Source organism: Haliotis cracherodii, unplaced genomic scaffold (genome assembly GCF_022045235.1).
Source record: "Haliotis cracherodii isolate W230 unplaced genomic scaffold, xgHalCrac1.p SCAF_1, whole genome shotgun sequence".
Lineage (NCBI taxonomy): Eukaryota > Metazoa > Mollusca > Gastropoda > Lepetellida > Haliotidae > Haliotis > Haliotis cracherodii.
This window is the reverse complement of record NW_027266264.1, coordinates 56,497,240-56,519,244: the sequence shown is the minus strand read 5'-3', so window position 1 is coordinate 56,519,244 and position 22,005 is coordinate 56,497,240. Positions and strand designations below refer to the sequence as shown.

Sequence of the window (22,005 nt, the reverse complement as noted above, 5' to 3'; positions counted from 1 at the left end):
TTAGTGACGACATGACATAGGACATGCCCAAGCCTAAAATGGCTACTGTCAAACTCATCCTCCAATATATCCAGATGACATCTCAAGAAGCATTCCTGGTATGTCTCCACCACCCTCCACCTCCAACCCCCACCACACAAACACACCCCACATCCCTATCACCACCATAGGCAGAATAGGGGAGATAGGGGTCAAGCAATGTGCAAATGGGTTGTGATGTCTCTAGATGGGTCTTCAGGCATATGCTCCTTAATGCAAGCTATTTTGTATGGATAGCATGATTAGCAACAGTAAGAATTTCACGAGATCTTGCAGACTGAAATATGGGCAAGAACAGTTACAGTGAACCATCCAGTATCTCTACTTCTCTTTCATATCATTGAAGCAATAGTGTTCATAAAGCAGAATTGACACTAATGTGATTGACAAGATTCGGGAAAAACATGGCATATATGCGGACCTCGCTTTCGAAATGTCACGTTGCATCCCAAGTACCAAGTCGTCAGACTCCCCATTGTTCTCGGACCTTTGGTTTGGTACCTCCCAATCTGTTGACTGACATTGGGAGAGTACCCGGGTTTGCTACCAGGAATACAGCCCTCCTGACAATCTGGGTAATGCAGAAGGCTGCAGTGTTGGGGAATCTTCACATTCTCCGAAAAGTTCTGGGTAGGATTAACTAGGCAGCACTTCCTGGGAGAAGTCACATTCGCTGTCTGGGCAGCATGTAGAGGGGGCAAGGGCCCTGAGCTGATGATGAGCCTAACCAGCCTTACTGTGCCAGGATCACCCAAACCCTCTTTGCTACATTTTTTAATTTAATCTGTAACATAATAATAAAATAATACTAATAACGTCCTGGTCAGTGGATCAGTGTGCACTCGATTTTCATTCTCAGCTCCCTGGTGAGTATACAACCCAAGCTGCCTGTGAAGTGCTAGATGGTTAACAGTCACATTACCATCTCATCCTACCGGGTACCCTTTCACTGCTGGTTGAACAGAGGCATATTTTGAATAAAATATGTTTGTATTTAGTAAGGTCTGGATCAAGAAGGTTTTACTGTATGAGTATTTTTTCTGATGTTTTTCACATTCTTTCTACATGTCCTCAAACATCTGTAACATGACGTCACTCTGGAAAGCAGTGATGTCAAATAACAACAGATGACATCACACGTTTGTTTCTATGACAACTGAATCAGATGCAGAGAACAATCAAGCATGCTGAAGGATTAAAGTCAAATTTAAATCAAATCTAATAAATAATGAATACAATTCATGTCAGCTTTTAAAGTAAAGTTTGTTTTCACATTTTGTAACCAAGGAAAAAAAAGTTGTTATCTTAAAGATATACTGTCGATAGTACACAAGAATTATACTTTCTAAACAATAAAATTACTGTACGCTCATATGTTTGTTTGTTATTTTCCATCAGCATAAAACAGTATAACAAGAGAACTTAACGAGAGAAAAAGAATTACTATAAAGTTGATTTGAAAATTCTCTCTAATAGAACTGCACATCTATCTCAAAATCATAAGTTAAACAATTAAATTCAATGCCTCCATGTTTGAAGTAGATATACCTGATAGATACATATCCATGCATCGCCATGTCTATATCTGAAGATATATCTGAAGATATATCTGAAGCACCGGCTGGTACATAACTCTCAGCACTGATATGGATTAAGTACCGGTATATAACTATCCAAGTCTTGTGCCACAATCATGCGCCTTCCACAGATCATATTACCGGTGATCAAAGTACATCAGGAATTATTTGTGTCTGGTGGTACAAAAGGGAATAAAGATTCCTTGGATGAACACACTTACCGTATTTGGCATATTTAGTGCCCATATCCTAAAGGCTGCTTAGGGCAGTTGGTGAGTGTAGGCTTGTTGCCTTCTCTAAAACCATCTAAGCCTGCTGTCAGACATGTGAGGATATCAGTGGCTTTTGAAACAGATCATTATAAAGGTCACACTTTTTATATTTTATGGTATATTGGTATATTGATATTGCCAACCAATTAGTGAAGGCAAAATAAAAAAATATTGGTAGCTCAATATTTTTTTTTGTATGTACCATTAATTTCAATAAAAAATTACTCTAATTATACTTAAATTGCACAAAAATTAAATAAAAAATGTTTTCTTCTGAGAGAGGCTTAGACTTGGTTTTTTTGGAGTTTGCGGTGGCCACAGATTATAGACAATAACCTTGATCAATTATTTCTAAGAAAGTTCTACACATGGCACTTGATCAAATATTTCTTAGAAAGTTCTATACAATGAGTTTGATCAATTATTACTCAGAAAATTTACACTATAACAGTTACTTTTTCGGTTTTATAAGTTTTGTTGTTGTATCTTTTAAGTTTTCGAATGCATAGACAGATTGGACAATTAAAAAAAAATGGGCCTGTACAAAAGAGACAAATATTTATCATGTTCATAGGATGAAGACACTTACCGTATTTGCCATAATTAGTGCCCATGTCCCAATAGACCACATTTCCCAGGTATAAAGCATGTTACCCATCACATGAATCTCAAACCCTTGTGGTGTTTTTTCTGTCAGTTTACTTACACTGGGGAAATGTGATCAGTGGCTTTTAAAACATATCATTACACTTTTTAAATTTTATGATTTTCAGATATTTTGCAATCTATTTTCTTCCGTTTGGTAAATAAAATTCATTTGTACAGCTCAATACCTGTAACACTATTTGACATAAAAAAGACTATATACAATGCATTTGATCAATTATTGAGAAAGTTATAATTGATACCATTTTCTTTTTAGTAGCTTTGTATTTTTTGAATTTTCTATGTCATCAAATATTGGTTATTGTCATTTTATTTTCTGATTGATTTTTTTGCCTCTGGTTGGTAAAATCTGTAATCAAAATTAACAAAGTCTTGCTAAAAGTATCATTCTATGCTCTGCTGTAAACAATGAAAAATATTTACCAGTAGCAGTATTCCAGCAGGAGCACAGCAGGGGACACTGTGAATGGCGTCAAGCATTGTGTCCGTGTTGAGAAGTGAACCCAGTCTATCTTTGGCTTGATAAGTAGGCGTTTCAACCACGAAAAACTGGTACATCCAGATCTGGCAGTTTTGAGATAGCAATCCTGTAATAAACACAAAACAATAACAATACACTTTTCTTTTCGTGATCCTTTTTTTCATAAAGATTGTTTTTTAAAAGAACAGATACAATATGCTCAGTTCAAAGAGTGTTTTCCCCCCAGAGAGATTTCTTAATTAAAAGTTTGAACAAGATTGTGACAAGGAAGCAAGTGGAATGACACATTTTAATGTTTACTTTTCAAACTTTTTAGTTTTTCTTGTTTTATGGATGAGTCCACATCCTTAAAACAAGAAAAAATAATCTGGTCCATAGTTCTGAAAAACTATAAATCTATGGGACTCATGTCACTCTGTTCTCCTCCCATGTTTTCAGCAGTCTGCATCAGCCTCGAGCAGGTAGGATTCCTAAATGAGCAAGTTTCATCATATTTTCCATTGCAATTTACCCAACTGTCTAAATCAGAATATATATCCCTTTTCAGTGCTGTAAGTCATACAAGCAGCACAATGTTGTTAGAGGTTATGTCAAGTTTAAAATTAATTTATCGCAATGTGAACTTTACACGCAATTATTAAATGGGGATATTTTCTCTACAGGATATGTTTGAAAGTGCATGTGCAAAAACCCAGTCCTGAGTGGTTGTCAGAATCCTATGATTTCTAACAATGGTGGCTGCAGATGAGGGGCACCGAGTTTGACACGTTCTGACATAAAGACACAAATGCTGGCTAGTCATGGCTAGGGCAGTCCAAATGACAAGAGTTGCATGTTTCATTCCACCACAACCAATCAATAGGATTGTTAAACTAAAGAAAAATGGCTTAAGAGAATCATGGTGCCATATGATATTGCGTTGGAATTCTTAATAGAATGCTATGAGGTAAAGAGATGAACAGTTTGATTGGCGTTCTAGAAATTTTACGCTTTCTTCTTTTCTTAATGAGATGAAGTGACATTGAGATGCTGAGACTGGCCAAGAAAAAGGTGCTGTGCTGTGCAAAGCTCCTTCTCTCAAATGGCAAGGTCCATTCTTTGGGGTTTAGTACCACATTCACCTATTTCACCAAAGTTGATTGACCTACCTGTCAGTTTTTGGTTTCATCCTACGTTACCCTGAGATGCTGTGAAACTGGGCAACTCACTCACTCACTCATTACGTGAGGTGAAATGGGGTCAAGATTATAGCACTATTATTGCATGTGCTTGTACAAGTCCAGATAATGCCTGTTCTTATCCACTGCTGCAGTTTTAACAGGATATCCAACTCAGACACACTACCAGTCCTTACTCTCCGGGCAGATGTTCCATCCTCTAGCCCACAGAGGGAGGCCACTCACTTACTAGTGAGTGAGTGAGTGAGTGAGTTGGGTTTAACGTCGCTTTTAACAGTATTCCAGTTATATCACAGCATGTCAGCTTAATGTGGGAGGAAAGCCCGAAGTGATGCAGGTCTCAGATGTTTACCACTTCGGAGAAAACCACGAGCATATGTATGGCGCTGAATCATGACGCCTTAGATGACTGGGCCACCCCTGCCCCCACTCACTTATTAACAAAGAGCCACTTCCTTGTAAAGCTGAAGGGCATTGGAAGAGGAGAGAAAAAGGGCATGTACAGAGCATCAGGAACACTTCAATGAATATGAATAGCTTTTCAGCCACTACTTCTAGACACACAATTTTTTTTATCTTTTATCAAAACACATTTTCTTCAGGACATAGAACATGTCAAGCAAACAATTTGTTTTTAAACTTGAAGCAAGTTATTTTTTTCAAGTATTTTTAAATTGTCATTTCCTTAAAGTGATTAGTTAAAAGATAAGTTAAATTCCAGCTTTTTGCACGGAAACAGAATGTTACCAAACACAAATGACATGTGTATAAAAACACCACAAAATGTAGGTTTTGAAGGGAAGAAAATTGAAAATTGTTCTATATGATGTGTGTAAAGAATGTATTCTCAAAATATCCACATTATAGCCAGTGTGTACTGAAATGTGCAGAAAATGTATCACAATCAATCATGTAAGAAACTATTCACCTTCCAACACATCACATGAAAGTAGATGGAAGGTGGAACACTCTACTGACAGAAACCCAATATTAACTTTTTGCCATGTTTGTAAAGTTGGACAATGTCATGTTGAAGGTTACACAAACTATAGATCTGACAGAACATGGAGAAACCACACATCCAGTAGCTCCAAATAACTAATCCATCATGAAGTCTCATTTTTCACCATGTCAAATGTAAAGGTTCTACACACAAGAAGCCTCTTTCAGAACCTTCAGAAATTGTACTTCTAAGAAAGTATTCACTTTTTAAAAAAACTTTCCTCTTTTCATCAAAATGTTCTACCTGGACATTTAAGCAATATGATGTAATTAATGCTTTACAGACATAATGGTATTTAAATAAATGAGTTTTGTGACCTCATAATGAGAGATGAGTTCCTCCACACAGGTTTTCACAGTAGGAAAGCAAATAACATCTTTAATAACAAATTACCATCAACTTTATAGAGATATAGAGGGTACAGGCAGAGTACATTTCATCACTGTATTAATTTGTCATTATGCAGTTATAGCCTTTATGAAAGTATTAATAAACATTCGGCCTACTTTCAAGAAGTTTCCACAGTGAAAGAAGGAGGTTGTTGGGGCAATGAGTTTGAAATGATTTGCCACATGTAAGAAGGCGTACATGATTAGAACTGAAACAGGTTGCATAATATGATTCCTGATTAATCCATCTTCACAAAAAATATTTAGTTAACACATGTGAACATAAAACGTCCATGCCAGAAAATAACCAGTCTTGATTATCTGCCAAAACACATTCCATTGGGCATTAAAGGCAAAATAATGATGAAAACAATATGAATGAAACACTGAAAATTAGTGAGGACAGCAGGTGTTCACAAAAAGGGTAAGCATGTTCTGATCAACTGGTAGCATCCGCCATTCACACAATTTGCATAATAAAGTGAGAGTTTGTAAGCAAGTAAATATATTTCTTTTGAAACTAAAGTATTTTAGTTATAGAAATTATGCTGAACATACTCTCCTATGCATTTTACATATGATTGAGCTTTCAGCATCATAACTGTCAGTATCTACATGACAAATTTTAATGCCTTTATATTTTAATTTCAGCCAAGCAATCATATTTGTTAGTTAAAATTATTTTGAAACAATTGTGTCCTCACCATACAAGTACTTGTAGATTTATGCATGCTATGTTTAAGAAATAAATGGTCGTTGTTTATCATACAATAAAACACTGCTGGAGTTATAATCTATGAGGGGCACAGCTCCTGTGATACATATAAAAGAGATTGATGCATGTTCAAATTGAAATGAAATGAAACAAGAGAAACCGGGATAAAAAAACGGGGATAGATCAGCATCTTTGGACCAGCATCAGCTGTTAGTCCCCCAGTGTGTTTGTTCAGACAATTTACATGCCAACTGCACCCTTGGTCAAGTCACTTCAAACTTTGCTATTATTAGACTTGCACAAGTCTCAAGGCAATTTTTTTTAGTTTAAATCATAATTTCTACATTAAATGAATAATAAGAACAAGGTTTCCCTATAAAGAGACTGGTGTCCTTAGTACTGTCAGGTTATCTAGACTTGCCTATCTTAAGGATAGACTTACTATACACCCATGGACCTATCATTCAGTACAGCCTTGGAGCAAGTCTAGGTTATTATGTGGAACCTTTTTTAAAAAACTCCGGATCTTCCTCTGTAGGTTGAAGTAATGTTTAGGAAGATAAAAAAAGAATTCCTTGGAAAATTTTTTTCTTGTGTCAACATACAAAGAACAAACATGAAACTAGTGATACTCATCTTCTGTATCACTAGAACAATATTGATAAAAATACACTCGAAAACATCATGCCCAAACAGTACTTTTTACTCCAAAATAATTTTAAGTATAGAAGATTGAATTTCCATGTGAAATTGTTTAACAATGTAATGATGTGTGTAATTCATAAACTAGAATACAACATGAATGACAGGTGTTAGTACATTCAAAAAGTTGAAAACTTACCATCACAGAACATTCCAATCACAGAATGTGGGTGTCATCATGAATATTTTATTTGAAACTTAGGCTCTTCAATCATATTGATTTTGTAATTAATTGGGAATGCAATCCTTTACACCAGATGGGTTGTATGATCAAGGTTTTAGCATTCAATGTCTCAGTAAAACATGTTGAGAATATTTCAGTGACAAAAATGATGTCCGATGCAATTCCCTATTTTGACTAACTATAAGTTTCCATGTTTTTTCAGGGGAACAATTAACTTGCCCTTGCATGTGTTTGTGATGGGTGCAAGTGGTGGGGCAGGATGTGCTCACCTTTTAGCAAACACCTTGTATCATCACTCTTTGTTAGTGATTCATAAACACATGTCCGTTTTTATGCAGCTCTTGGCAATTTTCCAGCAACACCATGAATGGGTTTCACACATTGTACCCATGCGGGGAATAAAACCTGGTCATCGGTAAGATGAGCAAACACCTTAACCATGAGGCTACCCTCCCGGCCATATAAATGATATAGAAATATATTGTACAATGGACTCCGCTTTTAGAACATATTTCTTGTGATTATGGAAATGGTTTTGTCACTTATATTATTGTTGTATAGAATCATACGTGACTTGCATCAATTACTGTGGTAATAACCTGCATGCAAACATTTAACATGAGCGACATGGTCCATCCCATCACGTACGATGATAAAGATACAACCAAGGCATATTGTGAATACTGAGCCTCAATTTAATTGCATCTTAAGGTTAGCATGGGTACTGGTGACTTAGCTATTGTGCCCTTGAATTGCCATGAGGAAATATGGATTGGTCTTTGACTTCCTGATCATCGAAGCTCAACTGGTCGTATAAACATGTTCCATGATCCTCTAATCGTGGGTTAAGAATTCAAAGATTCACCCAGATTATTCTTCTTGTTTTTTCAGCACCATTACCATCAAATTTGTAAAAGTCTGCTTCACTTTAAACTTTCCATCCACTTGAATCTCACCTGGTGTTTTGTTTGTTTGTTTGTTTGGGGGGCTGTCGGGTAGCCTAGTGGTTAAAGCGTTCGCTTGTCACACCGAAGACCCGGGTTCGATTCCCCGACATGGGTACAATGTGTGAAGCTCATTTCTGGTGTCCCCCGCTGTGATATTGCTGGAATAGTGCTAAAAGCGGCGTAAAACCATACTCACTTGTTTGTTTGTTGTTTACCGCTGCACTGGTGACTGATGGTAACCAGGATCTTTATAAGTCTAACATGCTGTGATATAAGTGAAAAACTATTTGAAGTTGTGACACATACTCTTTTTAAAGTAATACTTCAGCTGAATAACAAGTAGGATGCAAGCCATCTTCCTGAGTTAACTGACTATAAAAGTCCAGTTTCCACCCTTGTCAAACTTGGCTGGAATTATGGAATTATTTTTTGGCTGGACTAACGAGTCTATGCATAGTCTAATCAAAATCACATCATGAAATCAACATATGGTCATGAAATCAACATATAGGATTTGCAAACATGTGTACCGTCAACTTATCGTCAACAGATATTTTCCAAATCTTTACATATTTTGATGCAAGATGTTGATCATGTGATTTGATGCACTTCGCGAAGTAAGACCCGTTTTATCACAACATAGATTTTGATTATCGATCAAATTGTCTTGACTAGGCACCGGTATTTTGTTTGAAGCAAATACAAGTGCCATGAGAGTTTGAATCTGATTGGTCAATAGCAGGGACAAAGAAGGGACATAACTCATAACAACCACTAGTGGCACTACTACCAAGCCCAGAAATTCCAGCATAGTTTTTGGAAGGGTGGAAACTGGACATTTAATGTCAATTAACTCCCTTACCTCAGGAAGATGGGTGCAATTAATATTATATTATACATTGACATACCATCTTTATCCAGGTACTACTAGTGTCTGCTAAAATGCAGTTTATTTCAAAAGTACTGTTACAGTTACCCCATATGACATAGATCAGCCATTTTTTAAGGACGAGAAAAAAGATTCTGAAGAAAGGGGTCGGCTTATGTATGGGTTACACTTTCATCAAACTTTTTTCCTGTTGGTACAAATACTACATCGCATGGCTTCAGGTGAATGAACAACGCTTAACAAACTTTGTAAATGAAAATGTGAAATTCGCATTTAAGCATCACTAGACATGATTATTTACCTTTTCGGTTGTATTTCTTGTTATGCTACTCATTGTTTTATATGCAGGGATAAAGATTACAGTGTATATTGTTCCATAAACTAAGCCGGAAATAGCAATCAGTTGTCCATGATCCACACGTGTTCTTCCAATCTACTGGTGATTACGTAAAAACATACCCAATAATATAACGGAAAAGAATTTTGATTCAATGATCAGGAAAAATAGTATCATTAATTACTGTTTTACTACAAATAATACATTCTGATATCGTGTTATTTTAATTGCAGGTTTTACTATATATCAAATCTTGGAATCGCCTCCGTGGTCTAGTGGATAGAGCATCTGCCAGAGAGTTCGTGGTTCGATCTTGACTGTGTCATACCAAAAGACACTAAAAGATGGTACTTTTTGTTACCCTGCCTGGAGCTAGGCATTAAGGGTAATGAACCAAGGACTGGTCGGTTTGGAGTCGGTATATTGTATCTGAGTGGGGTATTCATGTTAAACTGTGGCATGGTATCACAGTGGGCTAGCACTATAAAACTGGCAATAGTCCGGCCTATAGTATCCATATATAGTATATAGTATAGTATGCTTCCATACTCTTGAGTGTGACACTAAACCTGACTTCACCTCACCTCTAACTTGGGAAAACCAAGACACAGTTACACACATTTTCCCCATGAGGAGGATAAGCCTCAGGTCGGCAGGATAAGCAATTGCTTTTACACAAGGTTTCTCAATAATGATTAAATATTATTTGACATGGCATTACCATTATAGAAGCGATTTCCTGTGTCTGTAATAGAAAAGGACACTTTATAAGAAATCAAAGAAAACTTTGGAGCATCCATAACAAAACCACCAAGATCAAAGCGAGACATATCTCTTGGTCCTTGAAGGACACAGCCTTGAGAATAACTTTTAGCCAAATCGTTTTCCAGAATTAAACTTCAAACAGTCACAGAATCAAACAGTAACATTAACACAAATTCTTTCTCATGTGACAGGTTTGATTTTTGAAAATGCTACATGCCTGATAACTGTGTTTGCTTTTTGATCGGATTCAGAGGTTGGCGTAATGTGATACATGAAGCTGTTTCCTCTAATAGCGCATGTCCCTGCATCCGTGCAATTGTATCATATCATCAACAACACACTTCAAAGCCAGGTGGAAACCGTAAAAATATACACTGGTTTTGTTTTTCAAGCGATTAAAATGTAAAAGTGTTAAAATGTTCTGACTTAGATAGTGATAAAGGTTAGTGAGCCAGCCTGTTGACAAGCATGTGTTCACCCTGGAGGGGACTCTTTTGTCACAGATGTGATTATGATGCCAGGAACTCTTTGAACACAGTCAGAATAGATTACTTGTGAAATGTAGTGTCATGCTCCTGGACACTCCAGAGATTCACAATCTCATCCGAATGTCTTATGTGACAATAAATGATTTCAACGTACTGCAGTAATTGTTTTAAATAATGTCTATTGTCATGCAACAAGGTGAACTGCTATGCATTACTTGAAATGGAATTCCACATGCTGGCTGGTTGTAAAGTATAGATGGTCTTGTAACAGATGGAGTCATAATTTATGACTCCTTAACACAACTTTTTAAACTATGCATTACCATCAGTAGTCATTAGTAAGGTGAGGTGTTGGACAACAGAGGGTTCACTGTGTTAGCATATACTAAACGAGACTGATAGCTTATGTCCTTGCCAGCATGTATAAAATACCATATACGATAGACACGCGATAAATCACAAAGAACAATGAAGAATGAAGCGTCGTTTATTTCAAGATAAAACATTATTCTATCATTACATCATTTCTGGAGATTCGAACATGCACTCGCAACTTGATGACGTCATAAATTGGAGGACGTTATGTTTGAGAGGGAAGTGTCCAGTTGAGTGGGTGAGATATGACAATCAGTATGGGAAGAAAAGGTACAGATAATCACTCTGACAATTGTAAGAATATTCTGCGAAATACCAAAATACCAAACTTAATTCCCTGTTCATAAAATGGACTTGTACAACATTGAATTAAATTGTATTCAGGGAGTCATCATTATATAATTTTTTAATTTGAAGTTTACACGATATACTTCTTTTCCACTGAACGAGAGGTCGGTCACATGACCACAAAATTGACGTTCATAAGTGTATGAACGACACAATTCGACGTTCATACGTTTTTCACAAGATTGTGTTCTTGAAATGACGTAAACACTGACGGACTGCTTCCGCATTCCTGGGGAAACCCCTGGGAATTCCCCAGCATGAAAACATATATAAGTGTTCTTCCTGTTCATTTAGAACCTTTATTCTTGGTCTCAGCGTTTCAGTATACATTGAGAAATGTCAGAGAGTGTGACTGCATGATTGTTCATGAATATCCTCACTGCGGCCTATCCTAATGAACAAGCAAAGAAATGCACATCCAAACTATTGTGGTATCGACTTGATCCGTGTCTAGGCTGACAGTGACCGTCTCTAGCAATCTATGAATTTACCTTAGCGTCTGTTTGACGCATCTTTAATCACCTTTCAATGATCGGTCAGTTGATCAATGATGACTAACACATGTAACCACCACAGGTTCATTAACAACTTCAGAAACAACTTCTTGTATTTGATGTAAATGTATTACGATGCGCTGTCATTGTGACTGATTTACTGAGGTAGTTCTTTACAGACCTTTCTCATCTAATGAGGATATGATTTGAACACATGTGCTGCGTAAGATGTTTCTGAAGAGCAAGTTGTGCATCCATACGCCCATGTCACCTCTCTTTTTGAGGAACTATTTTACTCCGCGATATAGTTGGTTGTTGTATGGCTGTCAGTGTAAACATGAAGTCACACATACTAAATAAAATTGTGTTTAGATCTTGGCCTACATCCTTTGAGGTAAGAAATTGTGATAATTGTTTTTTTAAGAATTGACTTTCACTTTGTGTGAGTTCATTGGAGTATGAACCTTCATAGAGTGAGGGCCAAACATTTCCTGTTCATACAGTTCAAAACCAAGGAAGACAACAAGGCCAAGTTTGCCAAAAAAGCAAAAGCCACAATCTACGGGGGCCAAGGACAAGCCCATGATAACAGGCGAGGACATTTCCAAAGTCAAGGATGTGGTCAAGATGAAGATGGATCTCCACAGTTTAATCAGCAAGACTATCATTCGTTTTTAGTGACACTGAGGTTCCCCCAGGGATGGCAGACTGAACAATAGAACCAAAGTAATCAACTTATCTTGTGTAGATCTGTCAGGGGAGGAAGTTTCTTTATTGCTTAAAGGTATGAAGTTCACCCATACTCCAATGAAATAAGATTTGCATGAAGAAGAAACTGATATGTCTGAATATTGAGATTAATTACTAAATCATTTTGATATTGATGCCATTAATGAAGATAGTTTATTAGGTAGAAACAAAATGCACCTTTACTCCAAAAGCTGGTAATAACAATGTATTGGACAGTTATTAACCACTTCATAGATCTACTGTAAACCCTCAAAGAGTTAAATCAAACATTACAAAAAATGAGCGAGCAGCTGTGAATATATTATAAAAAAAAAGATTTTATTGTTACAAATGTCATATTTGGGATAACACTTTCTGAGTGAAGTACAGATTCTTGTACATTTTTTGGGTTGAGTCCCATCCAGGATTTGAACCCACAGTGCCAGAGTGAGGCACCTAATCGCCAGCACACAAAGTCAGCGATCTAACCCACTCAGCCACCAAGGCTTCCACAAAAATGAAAGTTCGACAACTGGTAGTCTAGATCACATACTTTGTGTATCCCTCTGACAAGTGTACATTGGCACGGCTCCCATGGCCAAAGCTATGAACATACAATGCCATTTAGAAAGTGGTCAAATGTAACAAATGTTATAATTGGGATAACACTTTTTCAGTAAAGTACAGATTCTCGTACTTTTGGGGGTTGAGTCCTGTCTGGGAATCGAAACGACATTGCCTCAGTGAGACCCCTAATCGCACCTAAAAAGAGTATGAGAATCTGTACTTTTCTAAGAAAGCGTTATCCTAAATATGACATTTGTTACATTTGACCACTTTCTAAATGGCATTGTGTGGTTATAGATTCTGTTGTTATGAAAGAAGCTGGCTGATAAGAGAGGCACTTATAGCCATTATTGACTGTAATATATAAAGAAATGCAAACTTTAGCAACTTGAAGTGTAACCACTGAGCTAGTAGGTTGTTGTCATTAAACAATATATCATGTGACTAACGACGTGTCCGTGTAGTCCTGTGGGTACCCGGATCCTACTCAGGAACCACCTGACCTGAGTATCCGTACCCATCCCGGCCCCAGTAATAAACAAGGCTCAATCACATACCTGTTGTGATCTTCTAAATCCAAAAGATAAACCTAACGAGAGTGTTCTCCCTTTTGTTACAACCTTTAACCCCCAAAACACTGAAACATTTCAGAATTGACATCAATCTCATTAAAATCAGAGCTTAGTTCTCGCTATCTCTAAGCAAAGATCTGAGGACATCCCATTACAGGTCACATCAGAATGACCTTTCATCCAACCAATCAGAAATCATGAAAGTAACAGTCGGAATGTGTTTTCTAATCATGCAACCACAAAATATTTAACCCGGGGTATTCCAAATGACAGTTACAGGTTTTATGATTATATCCATACAATCTAGGCCATCTATAAGCCATTCCAGAATGTTCTTCTTATCAGGTTTAATTTTTTTATTCGTGAATATGCAAAATATATTTCGAAGTGTAGTTGCCAATTTGAAACTAATGTCGTAAAGCTCAATAAAGCTGCCTTCCGATTGGCTAATGTCGATTTCTTGTCAGTCATTTCATTGGTTAGTCAAAATTCGCAAAATGTCATTCTGACGTGACCCATTATGGAATGTCCTCAGATCTTTGTTTAGCGGTAGCGAAAACTAAGATCTGATTTGAATGAGATTGGAATTGACATTCACTTTGTGTTAGTTCCTAGGCGTTTGAACCTTCATAGAGTGAGGGCCAGTCTGTATGAATGTAGGAGCTTTATATCACTATTTTTCACCTTGAATGATGAAGATCTATGTTCATGCAATTTCATTTAGTATATGTGTGACTTCTTGTTTACAATGCTGAAAGCCACACAACAACCACATGTATCTCGGAATGAAGCAGTTCCAAAGTGACATTTTTTCTACTTTGCTTACAACAAAATTGTTTAAATAATATCATCATTAGATGAGAAAGGTCTGTTAAGAACAACCTCAATCAGTGAGTCTCAGTGACAGCTCGTCGTAATTCATTTACATGAAGTGCAAGACATCAAAATGGCCGACATGTTAAACATGGAAGTAATTCCAAAGTTGTTAATGAACCTCTGGCTATTACAAGTATTAGTCATCATTGATCAATTGGCCAATCATTGAAAAGTGATTGTAAAGATGTGTCAAATAGATACTGAGGTTACTTCATAGATTGCTGTAGACTGTCATTTTAGTCTGGACACAGATTGAATTGATACTACGAAAGTTTGGATGTGCTTTTCTTCGTTTTGTTCTCTAGGATGGAGTGTAGCAGGGAAATCCTTCAAAAGGGATGCAGTCAAACTCTCTCATGCTATTGCCCTTTCCGAGGATGAGTACTATAAGACCTGACTTCAAAAACTACCTTACCTATGAGGTAGAAAAGTTGTCCAAGTGGAAATGTTAACACATTCATGTATCATGAAAGGCGTTATGTCACCTCACATTAAAATACTAGTTTCAGACTGGTTAAGGACCAAGCAATTATTTCCAATGTAGCCCGCTCATGTAGCCACTTATGTGCCCCGGTGAGAAATCAGTCGTAATGCACCTTCGGTAACTTACCATTGTGGCATCCACAGCAGGCCCTGACCACAGTGATGGGTGCCATCCCCAGTGCAATACCAGACGTAATGGCAGGGGTGAACTCTCCTCTTGGAAACAAATATTCAAAATTTGACATTAATGGCACTATTATTAGTTAGTTTATTTGCACGATTTCACTTTTAAGCTGCAGTGGCTTTTCTTTAACGATGGACTTGACATTGCAGTTAAATGATGAAGCATGTATTTGACAGCACAGTTTAATGACAGACTTGACATCACATAGAACATGGAACGTATGTTTGACAGCACAGTTTAATGACAGACTTGACATCACATAGAACATGGAACGTATGTTTGACAGCACAGTTTAAAGACAGACTTGACATCACATAGAACATGGAAAATATGTTTGACAGCACAGTTTAGTGACAGACTTGATGTCACATAGAACATGGCAGGTATGTTTGACAGCGCAGTTTAATGACAGACTTGACATCACATAGAACATGGAACATATGTTTGACAGCACAGTTTAATGATAGACTTGACATCACATAGAACATGGAACATATGTTTGACAGCACAGTTTAATGATAGACTTGACATCACATAGAACATGGAACGTATGTTTGACAGCACAGTTTAAAGACAGACTTGACATCACATAGAACATGGAACATATGTTTGACAGCACAGTTTAAAGACAGACTTGACATCACATAGAAAATGGAAAATATGTTTGACAGCACAGTTTAGTGACAGACTTGACGTCACATAGAACATGGCAGGTATGTTTGACAGCACAGTTTAATGACAGACTTGACATCACATAGAACATGGAACGTATGTTTGACAGCACAGTTTAATGACAGACTTGACATCACATAGAACATGGAACGTATGTTTGACAGCACAGTTTAATGACAGACTTGACATCACATAGAACATGGAACGTATGTTTGACAGCGCAGTTTAATGACAGACTTGACATCATATAGAACATGGAACGTATGTTTGACAGCACAGTTTGAAGACAGACTTGACATCACATAGAACATGGAATGTATGTTTGACAGCGCAGTTTAATGACAGACTTGACATCACATAGAACATGGAACGTATGTTTGACAGCACAGTTTAATGACAGACTTGACATCACATAGAACATGGAATGTAGGTTTGACAGCGCAATTTAAAGGCAGACTTGACATCACATAGAACATGGAACGTATGTTTGACAGCACAGTTTAAAGATGGAGCATATATTTGAGCACAGTTTGATAATCAAACATATCTTTGACAACACAGTTTAATGATGAACCTGACAGATGAATGATGGACCTTACAAGGCAGTTAAATGAAGGAAAATACCTTTACAATTTTATGTGGAATATATTTATAAAGCATGACATAACATCATCTATAATTGTCTGCAATTGTTTGAAGGTGCAGCTGCACCCCAGTGTTAATCCAGCTGCCTCTTGCATGTTTATGTGGATTAAGTTAAATAGCCACTTATTCCTTCCTGTATTTACCAATCATGTTTATAGGAGCTGCTTGAAGTAGGAAATAATTGTTTTCAGGTGGAGTTTTGTTGCCGAGCTCTCCAGGAAAATACATTACCAGAGAGCCAGGCCTATCTCACAGCAATTACCCCAAAACTGATTTATATCCACAGATACACAGATAAATTTACAATTTCTTCTAGAGGATGCATTGAACTAAAAGCCATTGATATTGTAAATTAATTGCAAACAAGAAAATTGTCTGGATTAGTCACACACCCTCAAAGTCATGACTTTATCAAAAGATTTTCTTTTTGAAAATAAGGGTTTTATGTATATACAAGGTTCAATAACATGCAAAATTCAGCATATGTTTCATGATGAAACAAAATCGATAATGTTAACAATGTATACTGTATATGATTGAGATAAGCCAAATTTTGAGGACCAGAAAAAAAATCTGTAGAAAGGGGTCGGCTTACGGACTGGTTATACTTTCTTTTTCTGTTGGTGAAAAAAACTTTGGAGATTGGAGGTCTGGCTTATCTACTATACATAACATTTTGATACAAATTTCAAGGACCAAGTTGATACCTTGGCTTATCTATGAGATGGGCTTATCTACGGTCATATATGGTAAGTTAAAAAAACATACACACATATGATAATGATTATTATCAAACTGTTTTCAATGTTAATTGACATAATTTCACAACACTCATCTAATTCAGCTTTCAAGAACATAGTCACACATTTTTCTATCTATTCCATTATTAAAGACAATGAAACAAGCAGTGCTTGCTTATTTCTTTCCATTGAACCAATCAGTTACTTTGCTAGAGGTGAGGTGAAATTGGGTTTAACGTCGCGTCCAAGATTATTGCACTTATATAGCGACGTGCATGTATGTGTATGTGTTTGTGTGGCTGCTTGTACTAGTCCGGACTGATGCCGATTTATAGTGCTAGCTCACTGAGATACCATGCCGCAGTTTAACATGAATACCCCACTCAGACACAGTATACTGACTCCGAGCCGACCAGTCCTTGTTTTAGCCCCTTAATGCCGAGAGCCAGACAGGGTAACGACAAGTACCATCTTTTAACGTCTTTTGGTATGACGCGTCCGGGGATCGACCACGGAGGCGGTCACTTTGCTAGAGAAGATTGATATCGAGTTCTAAGATGAAAATGCAATCATTATATTTCTATTCAAAATATATAATCATATCAGATAACCCAACTAAACTGTAACTGCTCTTCAAGGGGCGGAAGACCTGGGTTCAATTCCCGACATGGGTTCAATGTGTGAAGCCCATTTCTGGTGTCCCCCGCCGTGATATTGCTGGAATATTGCTAAAAGCAGCGTAAAACCATACTCAGTCAGTCAGTCAGTGTAACACCTCTTCACACCATATTCAGTTATAAAATGGTGACTTGCCTAATGAAGAAGGAATGTTTGTTCTTTTGTTGTTTAATGCTACATTCAGCAATATTTTATCTTCACGGGTTAATTTAGATGGAAGCTCAGTGCAACTCACGTCATAGATGTTCACTGATTTGGTGAAACCTACCAGGATGGGTCCTGGATCATAACTGGAGTGAAAATTGGACACAAACTCACAATCAGCAAGTTTTTGTATCTAAGGGAAGCAACTCTTCATGGTGAGTTGAAGCAAGGTTTGACCACGGGGCCAACTACCTGACTGCTTGTATTGTGTGCCTACAGACTGATTTGACATCTAGGAAGATGATATACATAATATCAACAACTTTTATGGACCAAAGTTTTACAATTTGGGGCACAGGAGGCCTATTCTTTTATCATAGGCACTGGAATGTGCTGTGCAGAGTTGTGTCCCTTAAGCATGCCGGTATAATCTTGGGTCCAAGTCCTAGATTTGATTTGATTAGGATTACGATAAGCACCACACCCATGTTTGTTGGTTTAATGTATGTGGTAAAAATCTAAGACCATATTACACATGGCTCCCACATGTGACTCAGTGTGAATGAGGGACAAAGGGATAGCCTAGTGGTTGAAGTGTTCTCTCGTCATACTGGAGGCCCGGGTTTGATTCCCAACATGGGTACATAAAAGTGCCGCAAGACCAAACTCACTCACTCATTGATCATGGTATAAGGGAAATACTATTCAAAGCAGAATTAAAAAAAACCTCACTGAATGTTAAAAATTGTTAACATCATTAGATAAAAAGGCTCCTTATATTTTTAATTTCAAACACATTTCATTATTAATAAAACAATGATACAAATTATCAAAGCACTACTTTACAAAAGACCATTCATAAATTATTTATAGTTTTTGCTCAATGGTCGGAGAAGATATTTCCAAATGGTGAATAATACACCTGCAGACTTGACTTTAAACTAATTGTATAAACCAAATTAAGGTAGAGGAAACATGACAGCAATGTATAGAAGACCAGAAATACTTTCTATTATCAGTAAAAGTAATCTGTCCTAGTTAATTGAATTATAGTTGTCATTGTACACTTTACCTCCAGTGGTTAGCGTTTAATCCGCTGTGCTATATTTAATAGCTGGTGATATCTACCCTTAATTCATTTCATTAGATATACAATTCCCATGGTACTTCTTAATACATTAATCTTGGGCTCTTTTATGTCTAAGAAGAGTATGTATATATACTCAAGTCACATGCTACCCGAGATCTGGAAGCTTTTTGACAGTGATTGATGCTGACCGTTAAAGAGGAACAATGCTCTATGGTCTCGTCTCCATTTCCAATCTAAGTTTATAAACTTTCAAATTGAGCCAAGTTTTGTTTCTTTGTTGTTATGATCTGCACTCAACAATATTAACGCTATATGACGATGGTCTATAAATAATAGCGTCTGGCGAAACAATCCAGTGATTGACATCATGAGCATCGATCCATGCTATTGGGATACGATGACATGCATCAACCATGTCGGCGAGCCTGACCACCTGATCCCATTAGTCGACTCTTACGACAAGCTTAGTCATATTTTATGGCAAGCATGGGTTGCTGAAACTTATTCTACCCCGGATCTTCATGGATGAATTATGTCAAGCATGAATTTTCCTTGCCCTTCTAGAATGATATACAACATAATCAATATACAATAGTGCTTGCTTTAATTTTAAGAATTAATATTGCTTAAAATTATACAAATTATCAAAGCACTACTTTACAAAAGACCATTCATAAATTATTTATAGTTTTTGCTCAATGGTCGGAGAAGATATTTCCAAATGGTGAATAATGCACCTGCAGACTTGACTTTAAACTAATTGTATAAACCAAATTAAGGTAGAGGAAACATGACAGCAATGTATAGAAGACCAGAAATACTTTCTATTATCAGTAAACTTTCAAATTGAGCCAAGTTTTGTTTCTTTGTTGTTATGATCTGCACTCAACAATATTAACGCTATATGACAATGGTCTCTAAATAATAGCGTCTGGCAAAACAATCCAGTGATTGACATCATGAGCATCGATCCACGCAATTGGGATAATTTGACATGCATCAACCAAGTCAGCAAGTCTTACCACCAAATCCCATTAGTCGACTCTTACGACAAGCTTAGTCATATTTTATGGCAAGCATGGGTTGCTGAAGACCTATTCTATCCCAGATCTTCACGGGTTAGAGACTATTGACTTGATCATGACTACTCCAAAGGACAAGATAAGAAAAGGGCCCTCTTTCCCCTCTGTGAATGTTAACTTTTAAATTTAGAGAAATGTGAAGTATCAGACAATTTAAACAACTAGCCTTATTCCTTTGTTACTCTTGCAAGTTTTGGACTTGACCAAGTATGTATTTAAACTTCAAAAGAAAACCTAGGAGCAAGGACCCTCATCATACCCTGTACTTTGATAATCTGTGTTTATATATACTTAGTCTGTCTCCAAGAACCTAGAGAATAAATAAAAATTGGGATACGATGACATGCATCAACCAAGTCGGCGAGCCTGACCACCTGATCCCGTTAGTCGCCTCTTACGACAAGCATTGTCACCTTTTACGGCAAGCATGGGTTGCTGAAACTTATTCTACCCCGGATCGTCATGGATGAATTATGCCAAGCATGAGTTTTCCTTGCCCTTCTAGAATGATATACAACATAATCAATATACAATAATGCTTGCTTTAATTTTATGAATTAATATTGCTTCAACTGCCAACATGGGAAGTATAACCACTGTAGTGTGGTTAAAAGTCAAACCATGTTAACGTTTTTGAATATTACAATATACAAATATTTGCTTCCCAAGTGTTCTTTCTGAAATATATTGCCACACATGCTGTAAATAATGCAGGAAACGCAACACGTTATTTGGCAACGTTAAAACATAACATCAGTCAAACATAAAACATAAACATAAAATGGTAAACTGGTGACTGTGAAAGAAGTGCTTCTGAATAATATTTTCTTTGGCAGTAATACGGGCATCAGCAAGACCGGAGTCTAATGTTGAGTTGACACCTCTGGCAGACCAGCAAGAATGGTGGATTCTAAAATGTCACAGTAGAATTTTGAATAATTCAAGGTTCTTAAAGAAATAATGCTTTATCCAAAAAAGGGTTTGTAAACAGCTACAACATCTTGGATGCCCAGATTGGCATACATGGGGGTATTTTATCTGTGAAACACAGTTATTCCTAATGTTATTCCTAATGTTATTCCTAATGTTATTCCTATCTACTAAGTATGTCTTTATTGGATCCCTATCAAGGGATAAATCAGAGACCATACACCATTGTGGTCTCTGGTTAAATCAATCATTTACTTGATTTGCTGATAACTGTCTACGTAAATAACAACTTAGTCATGGAGTTTTGACTCTTTAGGATCAAGCTCTAGAGCTATGGCAAAAGAAAACTAAGATTACAACCGCAATTTAGAAATGTCAGTGACTTAAATGAGCACCCTTGGGTTTATATTTAGGAGATAAACATACTGTGTTTTCAATGTAGAGCTAGGTTACCTGTAGATTTAACCGCGCTAAATTGAATTTGGAACCGAACGCGCAGCGTGAGGTCTCAAATGTTAAATTTAGCGCGGTTAAATCTACAGGTAACCTAGCTTTACATTGAAAAAACAGTATGTTTATCTCCATTCTACCATGACTAAGTAAAACGCGAAGTCTTTGGTGTTAGCAAATATACTGAGTGAAGTGGCATGGGTTGATTCCTGTGTTTTGAGTGGGTTATCGATCTGAATTATGGAATCACCAAACAAAATATGGTGCTGTATATACTCAAGCAGTTTGTTTACACCCTAATACTTCACTCGAAC

General features: G+C 36.9%; 1 protein-coding gene across 1 annotated transcript in view; it reads right to left on the bottom strand.

The window, feature by feature from the left end:
* LOC139456360 (mucin-2-like) overlaps window positions 1-22,005 on the bottom strand; it is an 83,576-nt gene that overhangs the window by 9,467 nt on the left and 52,104 nt on the right. Inside the window, exon 6 of the mRNA XM_071238016.1 lies at window positions 2,978-3,141. Within this exon, the coding sequence (XP_071094117.1) occupies window positions 2,978-3,141 (164 nt within the window). The remainder of the gene's footprint in view (window positions 1-2,977; window positions 3,142-22,005) is intronic.